This window comes from Nerophis ophidion, linkage group LG07 (genome assembly GCF_033978795.1).
Source record: "Nerophis ophidion isolate RoL-2023_Sa linkage group LG07, RoL_Noph_v1.0, whole genome shotgun sequence".
In the NCBI taxonomy this organism is placed as follows: Eukaryota; Metazoa; Chordata; class Actinopteri; order Syngnathiformes; family Syngnathidae; genus Nerophis; species Nerophis ophidion.
In genome coordinates this window covers 67,745,864-67,767,704 of record NC_084617.1, presented here as the reverse complement: position 1 = coordinate 67,767,704, position 21,841 = coordinate 67,745,864, and the positions used below count along the sequence as shown (strand labels likewise).

Here is a 21,841-nt window from a genome sequence, read left to right as displayed (position 1 = left end):
CAATCACAGACAAGCATGCGCCCGTCGCAAGGGAGATGTTTGCATGAAAACAATTATTTATGATTTTGTCGCTATTCTGGTGAGTAAAATCGTGATTTTTTTTTCCTAAAAAAAAAAAAAAAAAGTAGATTAATGATTCATAATAAAGCAAGCATATATATAGAACTTGGTTGGATTTGTTCTTCTCCTTCAACACTTTTAGAGTGAAGTTCTGTTGAATTTAAAGAAGCATCAAATATTCATGCTGCGTGGATGAAGTGAACACATTATGGATTGCACAGCACTGTAGAAAACAAGACTGTCAATATATAAAATGTGTAAGTCATGAAATAAATTCCACACAGTCTCTGGGGAAGAGTGAAAAGATGGTAGACAGCAAGATGAGAAGACAATATAGTATGAACAACACAGTGTTTTATTTATGAGACAAAAGCATTCTAGGAACTTAAATGTTTTCAACTTGAAGGACGGAATTATTTCTATTGAGCTTGACTCCTCATTTCCTTTCTGACTTTCTGTGCAATGGCGCCATAGCACAAGCAATTCCACACCTTTTCAGTGTCTGCTTGTGTTTTATAAGCCGCAGGGTTTAAAGCGTAGGAATAAAGTAGTGGCTTACAGTCTGGAATTTACCATACTTTAATTATCTATTGTTAGAATAATTATGTGCAAGTTAACACACAACTTTAGTATGCTTAAAGTCCGTTACTATAGTTATTAGCTATTGTGCTCAAGCTGTACTATTTCTATCTGTGCAAGGACAAAACTCATTGTCTGAGGGGTGGCCTCAGCCGCAGATGTTATCTTTGTTTTAGCCCGCTAACACAGTGGTTCTCAACCTTTTTTTTGTGATTTACCCCCTAAGAACATTTTTTTTTTCATGTACCCCCTAATCAGAGCAAAGCATCTTTGGTTGAAAAAAAAGAGAGATAATGAATTAAAATACAGCACTATGTCATAAGTTTCTGGTTTATTAAATTGTATAACAGTGCAAAATATTGTCCATTTGTAGTGGTCTTTCTTGAACTATTTGGAAAAAAAGATATGAAAATAAGAATAAACTATTTGAAAAATAAACAAGTGATTCAATTATAAATAAAGATTTCTACACATAGAAGTAATCATCAACTTAAAGTGTCGTCTTTGGGGATTGTAATAGAGATCCATCTGGATTCATGAACTTAATTCTAAACATTTCTTCACAAAAAAGAAATCTTTAACATCAATATTAATGGAATATGTCCACAAAAAATCTAGCTGTCAACACTGAATATTGCATTGTTGCATTTCCTTTCACAGTTTATGAACTTACATTCATATTTTGTTGAAGTATTATTCAATAAATACTATATATTTATAAAGGATTTTTGAATTGTTGCTGTTTTTAGAATATTAAAAAAAAAAAAATCTCACGTACCCCTTGGCATACCTTCAAGTACCCCCATTTGAGAACCACTGCGCTAACAGCCAAGAACTTCAAGGACCTCAATGAAGATAAGACGACAGCACGCAGACGAAGCAGAGACAAGGCAAAATCACAAGGCCCCCGGCTCATTCCGTCACGTAATGTGCGTACTGGAGCTGCATTGCTTATGTGTGACCACTCCTTTTAGAGGCAGCCTCAGTGATGTTGACTGGGGAACTCCGGTATAAATAAAGGGACATGGGAGCTGAACGTTAGAGCACAGGGCGAGACTGTGACTAAGTGTGCAGCTCCATGCGTTCTCCCCATGAGCTAAATTGACGTCTGTCTCTGCATGATTCCTTGCTTCATGTCTGTTTAATAGATGTCATCAGTGTTTGAACCTGACATATATGTACCTAGTGGTGCACCACTTCTCTACCACAATGAATACTCATAACAATAAAGTTCTGAGGTAATGCTTACTGCTGGTATTCTAATGTAAACATTTAGCTGCAAAACTCAGAATAGAAACATTGTGAAAAAAGGCAATCAAGAAGATTAATTTCAGCTTCACAAACTTTACTTGTAGCTCTCTTTACCATGAATTGATTAACGTGGACCCCGACTTAAACAGGTTGAAAAACTTATTCGGGTGTTACCATTTAGTGGTCAATTGTACGGAATATGTACTGTACTGTGCAATCTACTAATAAAAGTTTCAATCGGTCAATCAATTAATCAATCTCACCTCCCATTTACTGTCCTGGGTCCTCCTCCTGAGCTGGATGTTCCAGTTCTCAGAGTCCACCTCGGCACAGTGAGCCATGGTCATGGCCACTGGGCAGGCCAGGTCTAGACCAGGAGGACCGTACGTCACCTCTGGGCTCAGGGGGATTTGGTAGCCTTCCAGTGTATCTGCACTAAACAGAAATACAAAGAGAAGCCTCAGTCCACAATGTACAACATAAGTCTTTTGCACATCCAGTAAGTGGTCCCGAAGGTTTTCGTGGCTGTGTGAATTCAGTGTCTATTGCGATGCATCATATGTTGGTATTGGAGGAACTGCATAGTAGAAGCAAATGCTTTCTTCACTTGATTCACGTAAAAACCCCAAGAGTCCCACAAGTGAGCAACAGGTGAGTGTCTCAAAAACAAGAGGCAGGTGAAAATAATAAGTAGCCATGGTAACAAACTCAGAGGTGCACAAACAGGAACTAAATGAGTCCAAAACTAACAGAAAACACAAAACATGATACGGACTACGGATTATGACAAACTATTTAAAATGTTTAATTTACATACAGGTTTTATCTTAGTAAATTATAATACCTTTTTGAATTTCTGAAATCTGAATCGAAATCCTGAAATCCCAAAATGTTTACACAATATGTCAATTTAATGACATTTATATGTATATACAGGCTACACATTACCAAATAGATTCCAGCACATAATTGATTGCTTTATTGGTTTTCAGCCAGGCTCAAAACTGCCATTTGAGCCCATAGCGGCTCCTCAGATCTGTTCCGGAATTTTAATAATTCCTAGAATAAATATTAAAACCCACAAAATGTATTTAATAATTCTTTTCAGATCCGAAGATGTCGTTGTAGTGCCTTTGAGGCACTCGTGATTAAGGGGTATACAAATACACATCGATTGAATTATTAAATGACTTATCATTTAGCTTTTTAGTTCACCTCTTAATATATGAACAATTCACACTGATAAAATCTAAGCACTGTATCTGACAAAACGTTTTTTTGTTTGTTTTTATATCCGTCTGTTCAACACCTTCTTTACGTGGCTGAAGCACAAAAAAAAACACCAGACTAATGAGCAGCTTATGCAAACAGCTGGGCTCGAAGCAAACCATGCCTTGAGGTTTGACTCCTTGCAGGCGTGAATGTTAGCTCTCTAGTGTTCAGGCTGCAGGATTTGTTTCCCAGCCCGGGTCAAAGTCATTGCAATTTGCTACTGCGTTGGAGTGTGTTCATTAAAAAAGGCTTAGAACGAACAAAGACAGCCAAGAGTAAAGTAAGTTTGGAGTTTAGAAGAAATAGTCCTGGAAAGCCTAACAGGAGGGAACAATGGTTCAATGGTACCATGAATAGATTAACTTGGACCCCGACTTAAACAAGTTGAAAAACTTATTTGGGTGTTACCATTTAGTGGTCAATTGTACGGAATATGTACTGAACTGTGCAATCTACTAATAAAAGTTTTAATCAATCAATCAATCAGCTTAGGGATGGGTGTGGGATTTGGTAATTTTACAGGCTCCGGCGGAATTTGGTCAGTGTTTATAAGAGTACCATCGATTCCCGTAAATTCAAACCGTGCCATATTTCGATAGCTTTGTTGCATGTGACGTCAGGTCCTTTTGCAGACTAAACATCGGCTCACGTTAACGCCTTCTGGCTTGGTGCCGCAGCCTTCCACCATCCCAGGCACGACCAATAGCACCAGCCCAGGCACGACCAATAAAACCATCCCAAGCACGACCAATAACACCATCCCAGGCACAACCAATAACACCATCCCAGGCACGACCAATAACACCATCCCAGGCACGACCAATTACACCATCTCAGGCACGACCAATAACACCATCCCAGGCATGACCAATAACACCATCCCAGTCACGACCAATAACACCATCCCAGGCACGACCAATAACACCATCCCAGGCACGACCAATAACACCGTCCCAGGAATGACCAATAACACCATCCCAAGCACTACCAATAACACCATCCCAGGCACGACCAATAACACCCCCCCAGGCAAGACCAATAACACCATCCCAGACACGACCAATAACACCATCCCAGGCACGACCAATTACACCATCTCAGGCACGACCAATAACCCCATCCAAGCATGACCAATAACACCATCCCAGGCACGACCAACAACACCATCCCAGGCATGACCAATAACACCATCCCAGTCACGACCAATAACACCATCCCAGGCACGACCAATAACACCATCCCAGGCAAGACCAATAACACCATCCCAGGTACGACCAACAACACCATCCCAGGCACGACCAATAACACCATCTCAGGCACGACCAATAACACCGTCCCAGGAATGACCAATAACACCATCCCAGGCAACACCAATAACACCGTCCCAGGTACGACCAATAACACCATCCCAGGCACGACCAATAACACCATCCCAGGCACTACCAATAACACCATCCCAGGCACGACCAATAACAACATCCCAGGCACGACCAATAACAACATCCCAGGCACTACCAATAACACCATCCCAGGCACGACCAATAACACCATCCCAGGCACTACCAATAACACCATCCCAGGCACGACCAATAACAACATCCCAGGCAAAACCAACAACACCATCCCAGGCACGACCAATAACAACATCCCAGGCACAACCAACAACACCATCCCAAGCATGACCAACAACACCATCCCAGGCACGACCAATAACCCCATCCCAGGCACGACCAATAACAACATCCCAGGCACAACAAACAACACCATCCCAAGCATGACCAACAACACCATCCCAGGCACGACCAATAACCCCATCCCAAGCACGACCAATAACACCATCCCAGGCACGACCAACAACACAATCCCAGGCACTACCAATAACACCAGTCCAGGCAAGACCAATAACCCCATCCCAGGCACGACCGACAACACCATCCCAAGCGACTATTGTACGTCAGCGAGGCCAAACGAGACACCATGTTGTAAAGAAAAATTAAAATCTGTGATGTGTCATACTGAAATTTTATACATGTTCCAAATAAACTTCAACCAACCATGTGGACCAATAAGTAGTCAATCGGATCATCCGAAGATTTCTCCGACAAACTGATGACATGAGTTAGGAGTTATGTCAACACAGCACCTTTAGTCTTAGACATCTACCGTAAATCCTTGAATTGCCGCCGGGTATGTAGTATGCGCCTGCCTAGAATTACTGCCGGGTCAAACTCGTTTCGCAAAATAATTAGTGCATGCTTAGCATTACCGCCAGCTCAGGATTAAAGCCAAACTCGTTTCGCAAAATATTATTTTTTATTAGCGCATGTCTAGAATTTGCGCCGGGTCAAACTCGTTTCGCCAAATAATTAGCATATGCCTAGAATTTCCGCCGGGTCAAACTCGTCACGTCACGAGGGACACTTCACCTGTTATCATTTTCAAAATGGAGGAGGCTAATTTCAATAATTTGAAATCGCATAAAGGGAAGAAGATTAAGAGCTATTCAGTAGGATTTAAGGTCCAAGCTATTGAATATGCTAAAAAGAACAGTAAGTAGCTATGTTTTATTAATATACCGTAGCTGCGTTTGTCAAAAATGAGTCATTAAAGGACTCCTGCCTCCTGGTGGTAGAGGGCGCTAGTGATCCTTCTTTCGACTATTCGGCTGCAGAAGAAGTGACAACAAGCAGCAAGAGTGAGCAGCGATCGTTTATTTTTTCCTCTCTCTTGCACTTTTAACATGGAGGATTACATATCTAAAATAAAACAGTTTTCTAAGCTGGACTTTCAATCGAAGCAGGAGGTAATAAAGCAAGATCTCCATCAAGACAGGGAGACTTTTAAAACTGAAGAAAGATAAGGAAGACTTCTATAAACAAATGATCGATGCTTTTGATCAGAAGGAGCTGCACATGGACTTCATTTATAAGTAAAGGTAAGACCATAATAACGTTTTTTTATTAAATGTGCTTTTCATGACGGTATCCTTACATCACACTCAAATTTATACGTGCATGCCTTTGGTAAACGCCGGCGTGAGAAGAGGTTTTAAATTAATTAGCGCCCCGGCGGCAATTCAAGGAAATACGGTATTTATAATCTATATTTGTTCACCTTTTAAAACTTATAGTTCAAGTACAGAGGGCATAAAGACAAAAATACATAACAAAGAGCATTACTTTGGACAGAAAGTCTGCAAAAACACCAACAGAAACCACTTTACTCTTCTTTAAAGGTTTTTTTTCTTAGAATAAAGCTGCTTCTGCCTCAGTGGTACAAAGCCCTCATAAAACCTGGGCTGCAAGGAGAATATGTCTGACCTAAGTAAAAGTGCACTTTGGAGAACACGTCTCAAAAATAAGACTCAATAGGAATCTGTCGGAGTGTGCAGAATTGGCACTGATAGGAGCTGGACATTAAAGTGAAGCAATTCTTTGTGGGCTTGGTGTGATTGACAGCTGCTCAGATACATAGCACTGATATCTATAGGGAAACATGGCAGTCTCCAAAACAGGTTTTCAGAATCAGAATACCATTATTGTCGTTGCATGGATACAACGAAGTCGAATAGTCATCCAGCTCAGTGCTTTTTAAAAAAACTACATAAAATACTCTTAAGACAACAAACAATAATCAGTCCATCCATTTTCAACCGCTTACCCGGAATCGGGTCACGGGGACAACAGCTCCAGCAGAGATCCCCCAGACTTCCTTCTCCAGAGCAATATTAGCAACTGTGGAATCCCGAAGCATTCCCAGGCCAGAGAGGAGATGTAATCCCACCCATCTGGTCCTTACCCCTCCGCAGGGTCTCCTCCCAGTGGGACATGCAACGAGGACCTACCTAGAGAGACGCTAGGGACGTCCTCTTTGGATGTCCCAAACAATAATAACAATTTTAAAAACATAATAAACATTTTAAAAACATATTGCACAGCAGATCTCTATCAGAGTTAAGCAAGTTAATAAAGTGATGAGTGTTCAGGTAAGTGCAGAGTTTAGGGCAATAACAGATCTACGATAGAAACTGTTTTTCAGTCCATTTTTTCTTGCTTTGATGGTCGTATAGCGCCTCCCTGAGGGCAAGAATTTAAGCCTGTGGTATGTTGGGTGGGATGAGTCCCTGAGGATGCCGTTTGCTCTCCTGCTCCAGTGTCTCTTATAAAGGTCCTCTAGAGATGTAAGAAGACATGCACACTCACTGACAAGCTAAACAAGCACATTAGGACCCAAATCTAAAGGCAAATGCAACACGTTTGTTTTTGCTCCCATTTGTCATTAATTGAACTCAAAGATCTAAAACTTATACTGTATATACAAAAGACCTACTCCTCGAAAATACTATTCACAAATCGGTCTATGTTAGTCATCATTTCTTCTTTGCCTAGATAATCCATCCTACCTCACAGGTGTAGGGTTGGGTATCGAGTATCGACTATCCATTGGAACCGGGACTAACTTTACGATTCTCCCGGAATCATTCAAAAGTTTAAATTTCGATTCCTAGTTTCGATACCCAGTCCGCCGACCGGAAAAAAAGAATAAGTCCGCCGACCGGAAGAAGAAGCCGCTGAACACCAACAAAGAAGCGCCCACCGCCGGAAGTGTTAGCATAGCCGAGCCTATGTAGAGGAGCCTTTTTAGACCAGTTGATCTGCCGCTTCTTTTCTTTTTTCTCCTATGTCCCCTCCTCCCTTGTGGAGGGGGTCCGGTCCGATGACCATGGATGAAGTACTGGCTGTCCAGAGTCGAGACCCAGGATGGACCGCTCGTCGGGACCCAGGATGGACCGCTCGCCTGTGTATCGGTTGGGGACATTTCTACGCTGCTGATCCGCCTCCGCTTGAGATGGTTTCCTGTGGACGGGACTCTCGCTGCTGTCTTGGACCCGCTTTGAACTGAACTCTCGCGGCTGTGTTGGAGCCACTATGGATTGAACTTTCACAGTATCATGTTAGACCCGCTCGACATCCATTGCTTTCGGTCCCCTAGAGGGGGGTGGGTTGCCCACATCTGAGGTCCTCTCCAAGGTTTCTCATAGTCAGCATTGTCACTGGCGTCCCACTGGATGTGAATTCTCCCTGCCAACTGGGTGTGAGTTTTCCTTGCCCTTTTGTGGGTTCTTCCGAGGATGTTGTAGTCGTAATGATTTGTGCAGTCCTTTAAGACATTTGTGATTTGGGGCTATATAAATAAACATTGATTGATTGATTGATGTAACCGAGCTAGTCAGTCAAGCATGGATAGCGGGCGTCGACGGTCGAAAGTGTGGCTTTATTTTACATGAAAAAAACAAAATATCGGTGAAATGTAACACGTGCTACAGGACTGTTTCGTGCTTAGGAGGGTGCACGTCGAACATGATGAAGCACCTCCGAGTTCATGGAGTACAAATAAATGCGTGTCCCGTCTTTGACGCGCTGCGCCGACCGTCCTCCTCTGCCTCTTCCTCTGGCTCCGACCCCAACGCCCACCCTGGCACCTCGGTGACTGCACTGCAGTCCGAATCCGGTAAGTAAAACAATATATATGCAATAAACAATGTGTTTTGCGCCAACGTTGAGGCAGTTAACAAATTAGCCAGCGTATTTTCCATCCATCCATTTTCTACCGCTTATTCCCTTTCGGGGTCGCGGGGGGCGCTGGCGCCTATCCAGCGTATTTTTTCATAGACAATTTACAACCTGCTAGCCAGGCTCCGCGATGTGCTCAGCGTACTCCGTTCACCGTAGCGGCAATGGGGAAGATGTCGGTGCCACAGAAAGGTCACTGCACACATAGTCAAAAGACTGCATCCCTTTTCAGAGGTGGAATCTCCAACATTTAGGTTAGTTAAGCAATAACGTTAGAGCCAAGCTAATTGATACTGGGCTAAACAGTAACAGCAACATTACATGTTTGTTTATGTTTGCAGGGATATGGTGAAAACTCTCAACCCAAAATACATACCTCCTTCCAGGGACTACCTGGCAAACACATTGATACAAGAAAAATCGGAATCGAGAATCGTCAGGAATCGGAATCGAAACAAAGAATCGGAATCGTTCGAATTCAAACGATAACCAACCCTACACAGGTGAGGATATCAATATGCTGATTAAACAGCATGATTGTTGCACAGCTGTGCCTTAGGCTGCACTCAATAAAAGGCCACTCTGAAATGTGCAGTTTTATCACAAGCACAATACCACACATGTCACAAGTTTTGAGGGAGCATGCACTTGGCATGCTGACTGCAGGAATTTCCACCAGAGCGGTTGTCCGTGAATTTAATGTTTGTTTCCCTACCAAAAGTTGTCTCCAAAGGTGTTTCAGAGAATTTGGCAGTACATCCAACCATCCTCAAAATATCATTTTTGTCAGCTCATTGCCTAAAATAAGCTTTTTTAAAGATGAACAGAGAGAGCGACTAAATGTTCTAAAGTCAGAGGAAGGACTGAAGACAAGGACAGCTTTGAGAACTTTATATTCCATTTATTTTAACCACAGCGCTGCACAAGTAACTCATTCGAACAGCGAACACTGACAACACTCCCGAGCTGTATTGTTCCACGTTAATTCGGAGACACCTGAGAGAAGCCTTTCCAAGTAATAGAAAGACACCTGTAAATCAAGTCATTCTAGAGACTACTCCTCAGTGGCCTAGTGCACCTACTCAGTGGTTAGACTGTCAGCCCTGAGATCGGTAGGTTGTGAGTTCAAACACTGTCCGAGTCATACCAAAGACTGTAAAAATGGGACCCATTACCCCCCTGCTTGGCACTCAGCATCAAGGGTTGGAATTGGGGGTTGAATCAGCAAGAATTATTTCCGAGTGCGGCCACTGCTGCCGCTCACTGCTCTCCTCACCTCCCAGGGGGTGATCAAGGGTGACGGGTCAAATGCAGATAATAATTTCGCCACACCTAGTGTGTGTGTGATAAGCATTGGAACTCTGCACTTTAACTTTAGGTGATTGCTAGCCATTATTTCAATCATCTAATCATCTTGGGTGCCTATCCTTCTACCGTGTACAGCATGAATGTAGCTCCATTTTATTTTGTGATCTTGCTCTAATGGAGTACTGTGAATAAACATTGGTGCTTCATAAGAAATGGGTGTCCCTCAATGCTCACCGCAGTAAAAGAGCATCGAGAGTCCATCCAAGGGTCATTACCAATTCGGGACACGTGCACCGCAGAGATAGTGTGTCTGGAGGGATTGTGATGCCTTCTACTCTGTGGTGCATGTCCATCAGATCATCCATCACCCCATTCTGTTTCTACACGCCTCTGACGTGGTGACTCTCATCCAGAGCACGCATATTGAGTCTTAGGCAGAGTCCATAAGATGAATAAGAGCTTGAAGATTTGATTTTGCTTCATGCCAGTCGGTAGAAGAAATGGAGTACTATTTAAAAGCCTTCATCCGGGGTCATGTGCCACAAACTGAAGCTTCTCCACAGACTCCTTAGCATCAATGCGTACATCTCTGTTAGAGTAATTATGTATATATTATCACACAACTCTTATGCTTAAGGGCCGTTGCTATAGTTATTATCAATTGTGCTGAAGTTGTATTTTTCTATCTGTACAAAGCTGGCAATCTAAAAGATTGCAAGTCATCTCGTATCAGTGTTGTGACCAGACTCGGCCAGCTGATTGCCGAGGCCAAATATCGAGTGCCGTGACGCAGACAGAGCAGAGACAGGGTAATATCACGGATGTCAGCACATTTGCATTTCTTGAACAGTCATATATTGTGTCTAACTGGGGTTGCTGAAATTACCCCACCTCCTTCAGCAGCAGCTTCAGTGATGTAACCAGGGACCTCCCAAATAAATACAGGAGCACGTGGGCTGAACTTTAGAGCGTATGGATCTGTAACTAGAGTTCAGCCCAAACGTCTCTCCTCATTGAGCCAAATTGAACTCTGTCTCTGCATGATTCCTTGCTTCCTGTCTGTTTATTAGATGTCATCAGTGTTTGAACCTGATAACATCCTTTACATCAACCCTACTGGTCAGGATTCTGCAAATAAAAAACTTAATTCAGACTCTTTGAATAAAGAGCATTTCCACCATGAGTTTGGGCGGCATAGCTCGGTTGGAAGAGTGGCCGTGCCAGCAACGTGAGGGTTGCAGGTTCGATTCCCACTTGTGCCATCCTAGTTACTGCCGTTGTGTCCTTGGGCAAGACACTTTACCCACCTGCTCCCAGTGCCACCCACACTGGTTTAAATGTAACTTAGATATAGGGTGTCACTATGTAAAGCGCTTTGAGTCACTTGAGAAAAGCGCTATATAAATATAATTCACTTCACTTAAAGTAGTCCAGTTTTTGTCACGGAGCTGTGCAGTAACAACGATTCAATTCCATTCGATATTTGTGGTTGCGATACGATTTAGGGACAATCTAAATTTTTTTTTAGAACAATACGATCCGAAACGATCCAGCTAGCTGATATCAATTCAGTAATTTTTCAGCAAAAAATAAAAAAAAAATAAATCAAGCAATGTTACTGTGAAATAAATACTGGATACTGGACACTGCAGGTAACATTTCTTATATATCTGGTATTTATTTTTTGCAATTTAGGTATAAAGGAATTATAGATAAAAGCAAGTAAACAACAATTAATGGCCGGAGGTGGGTAGGGTACCCAAATATTGTACTCAAGTAAGAGTGCTGTTATTTTAAACGTAAATGTAAAAAGTAGTCATCAAAATAATTACTTGAGTAAGAGTAAGTATTCTGTGAAAAAAACGACTTAAGTATTGAGTAACTTGTGAGTAACTTTTGATTTATTTAGGAGCTATTTTTAATTATTCTTTGACTATGGATGTAGTTGATTTGTGAGTGTGTGTGTGTGTGTGTGTGCTTGTGTAACACATAACAATCGTATACACAGCATGTTTTCTCTGGTTGGAAGTGGAATGCTTGGAGGCTGAAATGTGAACATTTCTTTACTGACACAGATGACAGCATATAATGTAATTGTTCTTTTTACTAGTTGGAAATTAATCATTGAAGATGTGTGCTGCCTTGTCTGACGTCATGTCACTTTTTTAAGTCGGTATGTTTCTGTGCACTAAATTAGTCTGATTCGTCAAATAACACTCAGCATGTGTCTGCAGAATCAAAACAACAACTGACAGAATTACAATCTCGCTAATAAATTTCCTAAACCCATGGAGGCAGGGGCTGTGGCTCCGCCCCTAAGGGTGTTGCTCCGTCGATGGGGGGGTCCAGGGTGCCGTAGGAGCCGGATTCCGGGGTTGGGGTGGGCTTGCGGTGTGTTCCCTAGTTCTGGCCTGGCGGGTCTATATGTAACAGAGTCAATTACGTCTTGTAAATAATGTATTTTCTAATGTTTTATTATTGTTATAATTACACAAAATATGTAAGTTCCTTGTAAATACCTGAATATTGTTTGATGTTTTGTCAATGTGGAACCATTGTCTCGTTGTCCCTCCTACTGCAATAATTACTGTGACACCTGTCTTTTTATATGCGTTAGACACGCCCTCCAACTTCCCTTTTTGTCTACGATAACGGGAGAGGTAGGCGTCCATGTGACGACAGAAAATATTTTGTCTTGTTAGGAACTTTAATTCATTTCTTGTTCATTATCATATTTGTGGAGGGGCTCGACGATGGCACAAAGTATTTGATGACAATTGTATTCTGTGTTATCAGGTATGTTTTTATTTTACTGTGTATGTAACTACGCCCGCCCTTTTTGTCTACGATAACGGGAGAGGGGCTCGACGATGGCACAACGTATTTGATGACAATTGTATTCTGTGTTATCAGTAAAGTGCAGTGGAGAAACCCATGGTGTCGGTCGTCTTACATAAACAACACAAAACGCAGAGGAAAAGACCACCGGTTACACTTATGTATATTTTCATCATAAAAAAGCTTATTATGTGTCTCTGTAATGCATTATGAAGCCCCTGTCTGTTTGCCCAAGAAACACAATTTCAAAGCAACGTGCCAGTAAGATGTTTTTGTGCCACCCTTAAGTGAGAAATGGTCTTGTTTTTTGCGTATTCCACAGGTGGTGAATCAAGGATGAAACGTCGAGGGAGATGGGCGACACAATACTGTGACAAATGAAGAAGATGTTTAGTTAGCCTCACCTTGCCTCCCCGAGACTGATCACCATGTACATCTCCCACCACATATCTTCAGCCACAGCTCCATGAGGCACCAGCATGCTGACTCCTGGAAAGGAAGCAGAGTTGTGTCAAAGCAAACAACTCAGCAGGCATTTGATACGCTTTAGAACTGGATCAAGGCTTTGCAAAAATCAGTCAAATAAATAGCCTTTGTATGTGGAGACTTCAACATTGACCTTTGAATCTTAACAAACACAACTCTATAGATGACTTCATAGACGCAATGTATAGCCTGAGTTTATATCCTAAAATCACAAGCCCAAGCAGAATCTCAGGACACATTAATATTTTTACTAATAATTTTGATAATAGATAATACCATAGTTGGTCTGCTAATATTTGGCAGTTTTCATAATCTATGACGGAAACTACAAGAAGAGGAACATTGATGACAAAAAGACTTTCGAAGATTATGTACAGAACAGAGTATGCCATCTTTTAAGAATGGCCTGAGGGATCAAATTTGGGACAATGTCTACAGATGATGCATATGATTATGGTTATGGTTTGAGTTTGGTTTCGAACATGCATAAAATTACAACATTAGTTACAATTTCCAGTTTCTCTTTGTAACATGTTTGGAAAGGAGTTGTGTTACGTATGTATTGTACATGTTAATAATTGACAATATAGTTGAACCTCCAACCTTGATAACCTGGGATTGATTAAGGCAGTGCTTACCACCAAGTTTTTGTTGAAAAGCGTTCCAGACATTGATTGATTGATTGAAACTTTTATTAGTACAAACCCTATTTCTATATGAGTTGGGAAATTGTGTTAGATTTAAATATAAACAGAATACAATGATTTGCATATCCTTTTCAACCCATATTCAATTGAATGCACTACAAAGACAAGATATTTGATGTTCAAACTCATAAACCTTTTTTTTTTTGCAAATAATAATTAACTTAGAATTTCATGGCTGCAACACGTGACAAAGTAGTTGGGAAAGGGCATGTTCACCACTGTGTTATATCATCTTTTAACAACACTCAATAAACATTTGGGAACAGAGGAAACTAATTGTTGAAGCTTTGAAAGTGGAATTCTTTCCCATTCTTGTTTTATGTAGAGCTTCACTCGTACAACCGTCCGGGGTCTACGCTGTCGTATTTTACGCTTCATAATGCGCCACACATTTTCGATGGAGTGCAGGCGGTCCAGGAAAGTACCCGCACTCTTTTTTTTACGAAGCCATGCTGTTGTAACACCTGCTGAATGTGGCTTGGCATTGTCTTGCTGAAATAAGCAGGGGCACCCATGAAAAAGACGGCGCTTAGATGGCAGCATATGTTGTTCCAAAACCTGTATGTACCTTTCAGCATTAATGGTGCCTTCACAGATGTGTAAGTTACCCATGCCTTGGGCACTAATGCACCCCCATACCATCACAGATGCTGGCTTCTGACTTTGCGTCGATAACAGTCTGGATGGTCCGCTTCCTCTTTGGTCCGGATGACACGATGTCGAATATTTCCAAAAACAATTTGAAATGTGGACTTGTCAGACCACAGAACACTTTTCCACTTTGCATCAGTCCATTTTAGATGATCTCAAGCCCAGAGAAGCCAGTGGCGTGTCTGTATGTTGTTGGTAAATGGCTTTCGCTTTGCACAGTAGAGCTTTATTTAGTGACAGTGTTTTTCTGAAATGTTCCTGAGCCCATGTGGTGATATCTTAGAGATTGATGTCGGTTTTTGATACAGTGTCATTCAATGTTGGTTTCCAGCCATGCCGCTTAAGTGGAGTGGTTTCTCCAGATTCTCTGAACCTTTTGATGATATTATGGACCGTAGATGTTGAAATCCCCAAATTTCTTGCAATTACACTTTGAGAAACGTTGTTCTTAAACTGTTTGACTATTTGCTCACGCAGTTGTGGACAAAGGGGTGTACCTCGCCCCATCCTTTCTTGTGAAAGACTGAGCATTTTTTGGGAAGCTGTTTTTATACCCAATCATGGCATCCACCTGTTCCCAATTAGCCTGCACACCTGTGGGATGTTCCAAATAAGTGTTTGATGAGCATCCCTCAACTATATCAGTATTTATTGCCACCTTTCCCAACTTCTTTGTCACGTGTTGCTGGCAACAAATTCTAAAGTTAATGACTATTTGCAAAAAACATTTTTTTTATCAGTTTGAACATCAAATATGTTGTCTTTGTAGCATATTCAACTGAATATGGTTTGAAAATGATTTGCAAATCATTGTATTTCATTTATATTTACATCTAACACAATTTCCGAAGTCATATGGAAACGGGACTCTGTTTCCATATGAGTTGGGAAATATCAAAAGGTTCAGAGAATCTGGAGAAATCACTCCACGTAAGCGGCATGGCCGGAAACCAACATTGAATGACCGTGACCTTTGATCCCTCGGACGGCACTGTATCAAAAAACGACATCAATCTCTAAAGGATATCACCACATGGGCTCAGGAACACTTCATTGTGTTCCATTTATATTTACATCTAACACAATTTCCCAACTCATATGAAAACTGGACCCTGTTTCCATATGAGTTAGGAAATTGTGTTAGATGTAAATATAAACAGAATACAATGATTTGCAAATCATTTTCAACCCATATTCAGTTGAATGTGCTACAAAGACAACATATTTGATGTTCAAACTGATAAACCTTATTTTTGCAAATAATCATTAACTTTAGAATTTGATGCCAGCAACATGTGCCAAAGAAGTTGGGAAAGGTGGCAATAAATACTGATAAAGTTGAGGAATGCACATCGAACACCTATTTGGAACATCCCACACGTGTGCAAGGCTAATTGGGAACAGGTGGGTGCCATGATTGGGTATAAAAACAGCTTCCCAAAAAATGCTCAGTCTTTCACAAGAAAGTTTGGGGCGAGGTACACCCCTTTGTCCACAACTGTGTGAGCAAATAGTCAAACAGTTTAAGAACAACGTTTCTCAAAGTGCAATTGCAAGAAATTTAGGGATTTCAACATCTACGGTCCATAATATCATCAAAAGGTTCAGAGAATCTGGAGAAATCACTCCACGTAAGCGGCATGGCCGGAAACCAACATTGAATGACCGTGACCTTCCATCCCACAGACGGCACTGTCTCCAAAAAACAACATCAATCTCTAAAGGATATCACCACATGGGCTCAGGAACACTTCAGAAAACCACTGTCACTAAATACAGTTTGTCGCTACATCTGTAAGTGCAAGTTAAAGCTCTACTATGCAAAGTGAAAGCCATTTATCAACAACACCCAGAAACGCCGCTGTCTTTTGCATGGACGCCCCTGCTTATTTCAGCAAAACAGTGCCATACATTCAGCACGTGTTACAACAGCGTGGCTTCGGAAAAAAAATGCGGTTATTTTCCTGGCCATCCTGCAGTGCAGACCTGTCTCACATCGAAAATGTGTGGCGCATTATGAAGCGTAAAATACGACAGCGGAGACCCCGGACGGTTGAACGACTGAAGCTCTATATAAAACAAGAATGGGAAAGAATTCCACTTTCAAAGCTTCAACAATTAGTTTCCTCAGTTCCCGAATGTTTATTGAGTGTTGTTAAAAGAAAAGGTGATGTAACACAGTGGTGAACATGCCCTTTCCCAACTACTTTGGCATGTGTTGCAGCCATGAAATTCTAAGTTAATTATTATTTGAAAAAAAAAAAAAAAAGCTTATGAGTTTGAACATCAAATATCTTGTCTTTGTAGTGCATTCAACTGAATATGTGTTGAAAAGGATTTGCAAATCATTGTATTCTGTTTTTATTTAAATCTAACACAACTTCCCAACTCAAATGCCCGTGCATTAAGCGGAAAAAGCCAATCATCCCAGAAGAAGCACCGATGTGGTGCATAACAACAAGCGTCCTTTTCCAAACGTATCGCTGTTGATTATCTCCATTTGGAACCAAACTCCTACTCACCAGTATTAGGTAGAACCAGTCGTCCTCCAGTGGAACCAAACACACCAGTGGTCCTCAGCTGCTCCCGACAGGTCCTCAAAGGTCCATTGAAGGTGAGCACACCTGTCTTGTCTATTGAGCTGCAGTAATCCTGCCTCTGATCCTGTGGGAAAGCCCCAACGAGGGCTTTGGCACGGAACTCTGTCCCTTCTGCTACACCAAGTGAGACCATGAGTGAGTTTTGCACTTTCACCTTGATGTCTGGAAAGGGTTGAAAAAGTGCTTTGTCTGCAGCGCCCCGGAGACACAGGGGAGTGCTGTAGGCGCGTCCCACACTTAAATCTGCTTGTATGGATGAGTTGAGAAGCAGGGGGTTGCCTGTGGAGACATAAAATACGTGTCATCTAAACATGTACAACACTTTGCACACCCAAAAAGGTCAAGTTAATTTTGTTTCCTTTTCATTGCATTTTCTACACTGCAAAAAGTCAGTGTTCAAAAACAAGAAAGAAAAATACAGAAATCAGGGGTATTTTATTTGAACTAAGCAAAATTATCTGCCAATAGAACAAGAACATTTGGCTTGTCAAGACTTTCCAAAACAAGTAAAATTAGCTAACCTCAATGAACCCAAAAATACCTTAAAATAAGTATATTCTCACTAATAACAACTGTACTGCTATATGAGTAAGTATTTTCTATTGTTTCATTGAAAATAAAACAGCAAAGTCCATTTGGCTGTCATCTGTTTTAAAGGGGAACATTATCACCAAACCTATGTAAGCGTCAATATATACCTTGATGGTGCAGAAAAAAGACCATATATTTTTTTAACCGATTTCCGAACTCTAAATGGGTGAATTTTGGCGAATTAAACGCCTTTCTGTTTAACGCTCTGGAGGGGATGACGTCAGAATGTGACGTCGCCGAGGTAACACAGCCGCCATTTTCATTTTCAACCCATTGTAAACATTGGGTCTCAGCTCTGTTATTTTCCGTTTTTTCGACTATTTTTTTGGAACCTTGGAGACATCATGCCTCGTCGGTGGGTGTAACAACACTAACAGGGAGGGATTCAAGTTGCACCACTGGCCCGAAGATGCGAAAGTGTCTGCCAGACCCCCATTGAATGTACCAAAGTGACTCCACATTTTACCGGCGATGACAGACATGGCACAGAGATGTATGGATAACCTGCAGATGAATTCGCAATGATACATTCAACGAAATCACAAAGGTGAGTTTTGTTGATGTTGACTTATTTGCTAATCAGACATATTTGGTCGCGGCGTGACTGCCAGTTAATCGATGCTAACATGCTACGCTAATGGACGCTAAAATGCTATTTACCGGCGGTGCTAAAGCAGACATGGCACAGAGATGTATCGATAACCTGCAGATGCATTTGTAACGATAAAGTCACAGTAATCACAAAGGTGAGTTTTGTTGATGTTGACTGCCAGCTAATCGATGCTAACATGCTGCGCTAATCGGTGCTAACATGCTACTTACCGGCGGTGCTAAAGCAGACATGGCACAGAGATGTATGGATAACCTGCAGATGCATTTGCAACTATATTACGTTTCCTTCCACCCACATTTAATGCGAAAAAAACACTTACCGGTCGACGGATTTAAGTTGCTCCAGTGTCAAAAGATGCGAAAGTCCTGATCGTTTGGTCCGCACATTTTACCGGCGATGCTAACGCAGCTATTCGGCCATGCTATGGCTATGAATAGCGTCAATAGCTATTCGCTCAATAGCTTCAGTTTCTTCTTCAATACTTTCATACTCCAACCATCTGTTTCAATACATGCGTAATCTGTTGAATCGCTTAAGCCGCTGAAATCCGAGTCTGAATCCGAGCTAATGTCGCTATATCTTGCTGTGCTATTCGCCATTGTTTGTTTACATTGGCAGCACTGTATGACGTCACAGGGAAATGGATAGTGGCATCGCAAATAGCGAAAATCAAGCACTTTAAAGCTTTTTTTAGGGATATTCGGAGACTGGTAAAATTTTGAAAAAAACTTCAAAAAATACAACATGCCACTGGGAACTGATTTTTATTGTTTTTAACCCTTTTGAAATTGTGATAATGTTCCCCTTTAATTATGAGACACAATCGTGTCAAAGTCATGATATTTTTCATGCTAGAAATAAGAAAAGATTACTTTAAAAAAGTAGTTTTATACTTGTGAGTGTTGACGACACAGTTTTGCAACAGTTGATATTTTAGTTTCAAGCATTTTTTACTCGTCTGGGTCATAAAATCTCAGCAACAAGCTGTAATATCTTACTGAGATCATTTACTTAAACAAGTAAAACGCTCTAACATAAAATCTTATGTATGGCCGCGCAAGTCCCGGGATGCCCAAAATGTCCATGACACACCCAGCCGAAAAAAGAAAAAAAAGTCGGTAAAAGTCCCAAAAATATCCAAAATACCTACCCAGGTTCAAGTCCCACAGGTCCCGCCGCCGGTTGGGATGCCCACAATGTCCACAACGCGCCCAGCAAAGTCCCACGGGAAGGCGGGGAGAAAAGTTAGAAAAGTCGGTAAAATGTTGAAAAATCACACCCAGGTTCGAGTGGGACTTCATGTGGGACTTGAACCTGGGTAGGTATTTGGAACATTTTTGGGACTTTTGCCAACTTTCATCCATCCATTTTCTACCGCTTATTCCCTTTTGGGGTCGCGGGGGGCCCTGGCGTCTATCTCAGCTACAATCGGGCGGAAGGCGGGGTACACCCTGGACAAGTCGCCACCTCATCGCAGGGCCAACACAGATAGACAACATTCACACTCACATTCACACACTAGGGACCATTTAGTGTTGCCAATCAACCTATCCCCAGGTGCATGTCTTTGGAAGTGGGAGGAAGCCGGAGTACCCGGAGGGAACCCACGCATTCACGGGGAGAACATGCAAACTCCACACAGAAAGATCCCGAGCCTGGATTTGAACCCAGGACTGCAGGACCTTCGTATTGTGAGGCAGACGCACTAACCCCTATCCCACCGTGAAGCCCCACTTTTGCCAACTTTTCCAACTTTATTCCCCCCTCCCTGTGGGACTATGCTGGGTGGGTTTAGGACATTTTGGACATCCTGGGACTTGCGCGGCCAGTGGCGGGACTTGTGGGACTCGAACCTGGGTAGGTATTTAGAACATTTTGGGGGACTTTTGCCGACTTTTCTCCCCCACTTTCCGTGGGACTTTGCTGAGAGCGTTTTGGACATTTTCTGCATCCCGGGACTTGCGTGGCCGGCGGCAGGACTTGTGGGACTTGAACCTGGTTAGGTATTTTGGACAAAATTGGGACTTTTGACCATTTTGGGCATATTTTCCCCTCTTCTTCCCCGCCTTCCTGTGCACCATTGCTGGGTGTGTTTTGGATATTTGGAAAAAAAATAGTTTCCAGCATGCTTTACTCAATATAGGTCATAAAATCTCAGCAACACACTGTAATATCTTACTGAGATCATTTAGGACCCAAACCCTAAAAACAAGAAAAACAGTCTAACATAAAATCTGCTTAGTGAGAAGAATTATCTTATCAGACAGAAAATAAGCAAATATCACCCTTATTTGAGATACTTAATCTTACTTAGATTTCAGTTTTTGCAGTGCACAGTACAAAAAATGTAGTGTTTTACTTGTTTTAAGGGTTTTGGTCCTAAATGATGTCAGTAATATATTACAGCTTGTTGCTGAGACTTGATGACGTATATTGAGTAAAACATGATTGGAACTAGAATATCAACTGTTGCAAAGCTGTGTCATTAACACTCACAAGTATAAAACTGCTTTTTTTAAAGTAATAATGTGAGGACTGGTGGGCATTGTGGTGCCGGGTTCGATTCCCTCAAGGATGCGTTGACGTGAACACAACAAAGGTAAGATCTTAAAACATTTATTTAACAAAAAGAGAGCTCTGAACAGAAATACTGGAGCTAATAAAAAGGCAAACCAAAAACGCGAGTATGAAAACTGGGAAATACAAACTAGACTTGGCATGAAAACACAAAAATGTGAAAACAAAAACAATTAGCATGTGAGCTAAGAAAAGGCAGGTGGCTTAGCATATGAGCCAGCGAGAATAAACGTAGAAAAGCTGCAGTCGTCACCTGTTGCATGAGAGCAAATTATGAACCCAGACCGAATGAACAAAAAAGGCTGGCTTAAATAGGAGGGTGATAATTAGTAGCAGGTGTGCGGGGTGAGACTAGCAGGCGGACTGATGAGTGACCATGGTGACAAAGCAAACAGGAAATAAGGAGTCAGATGGAGAGATATACAAAATGGAAAAATAAATAATATGTGTAGATCCGAGCAGAGGATCGCAACAAATAATTTTTTATTTCAAGCATGAAAAAAAATCATGATGCTGAGCGCAAATTATTATGTCAATATATTGGCACTAGCACAGGGGTAGAGAACCTATGGCTCTCGAGCCAGATGTGGCTCCTTTGATGACTGCATCTGGCCCTCTGATAAATCTGAGCTGACATTGCTTAACACGATAAGTAATGAATGATTCCGCTAGTAATCATAGTGGTAAAAATAACATTCAAAATCGAAAACATTCTCATGCATTTTAATCCATCCA

The 21,841-nt window shown here is 41.6% G+C and overlaps 1 protein-coding gene across 1 annotated transcript in view; it reads right to left on the bottom strand.

Moving 5' to 3' along the window:
- The window catches only part of unc5db (unc-5 netrin receptor Db), a 135,377-nt gene that overhangs the window by 30,077 nt on the left and 83,459 nt on the right, over positions 1-21,841 (bottom strand). Inside the window, exons 10-12 of the mRNA XM_061906954.1 lie at positions 17,248-17,604; positions 13,286-13,370; positions 2,154-2,325 (exon numbers count right to left, since the gene is read on the bottom strand). Coding sequence (XP_061762938.1) covers positions 2,154-2,325; positions 13,286-13,370; positions 17,248-17,604 — 614 coding nt within the window. The remainder of the gene's footprint in view (positions 1-2,153; positions 2,326-13,285; positions 13,371-17,247; positions 17,605-21,841) is intronic.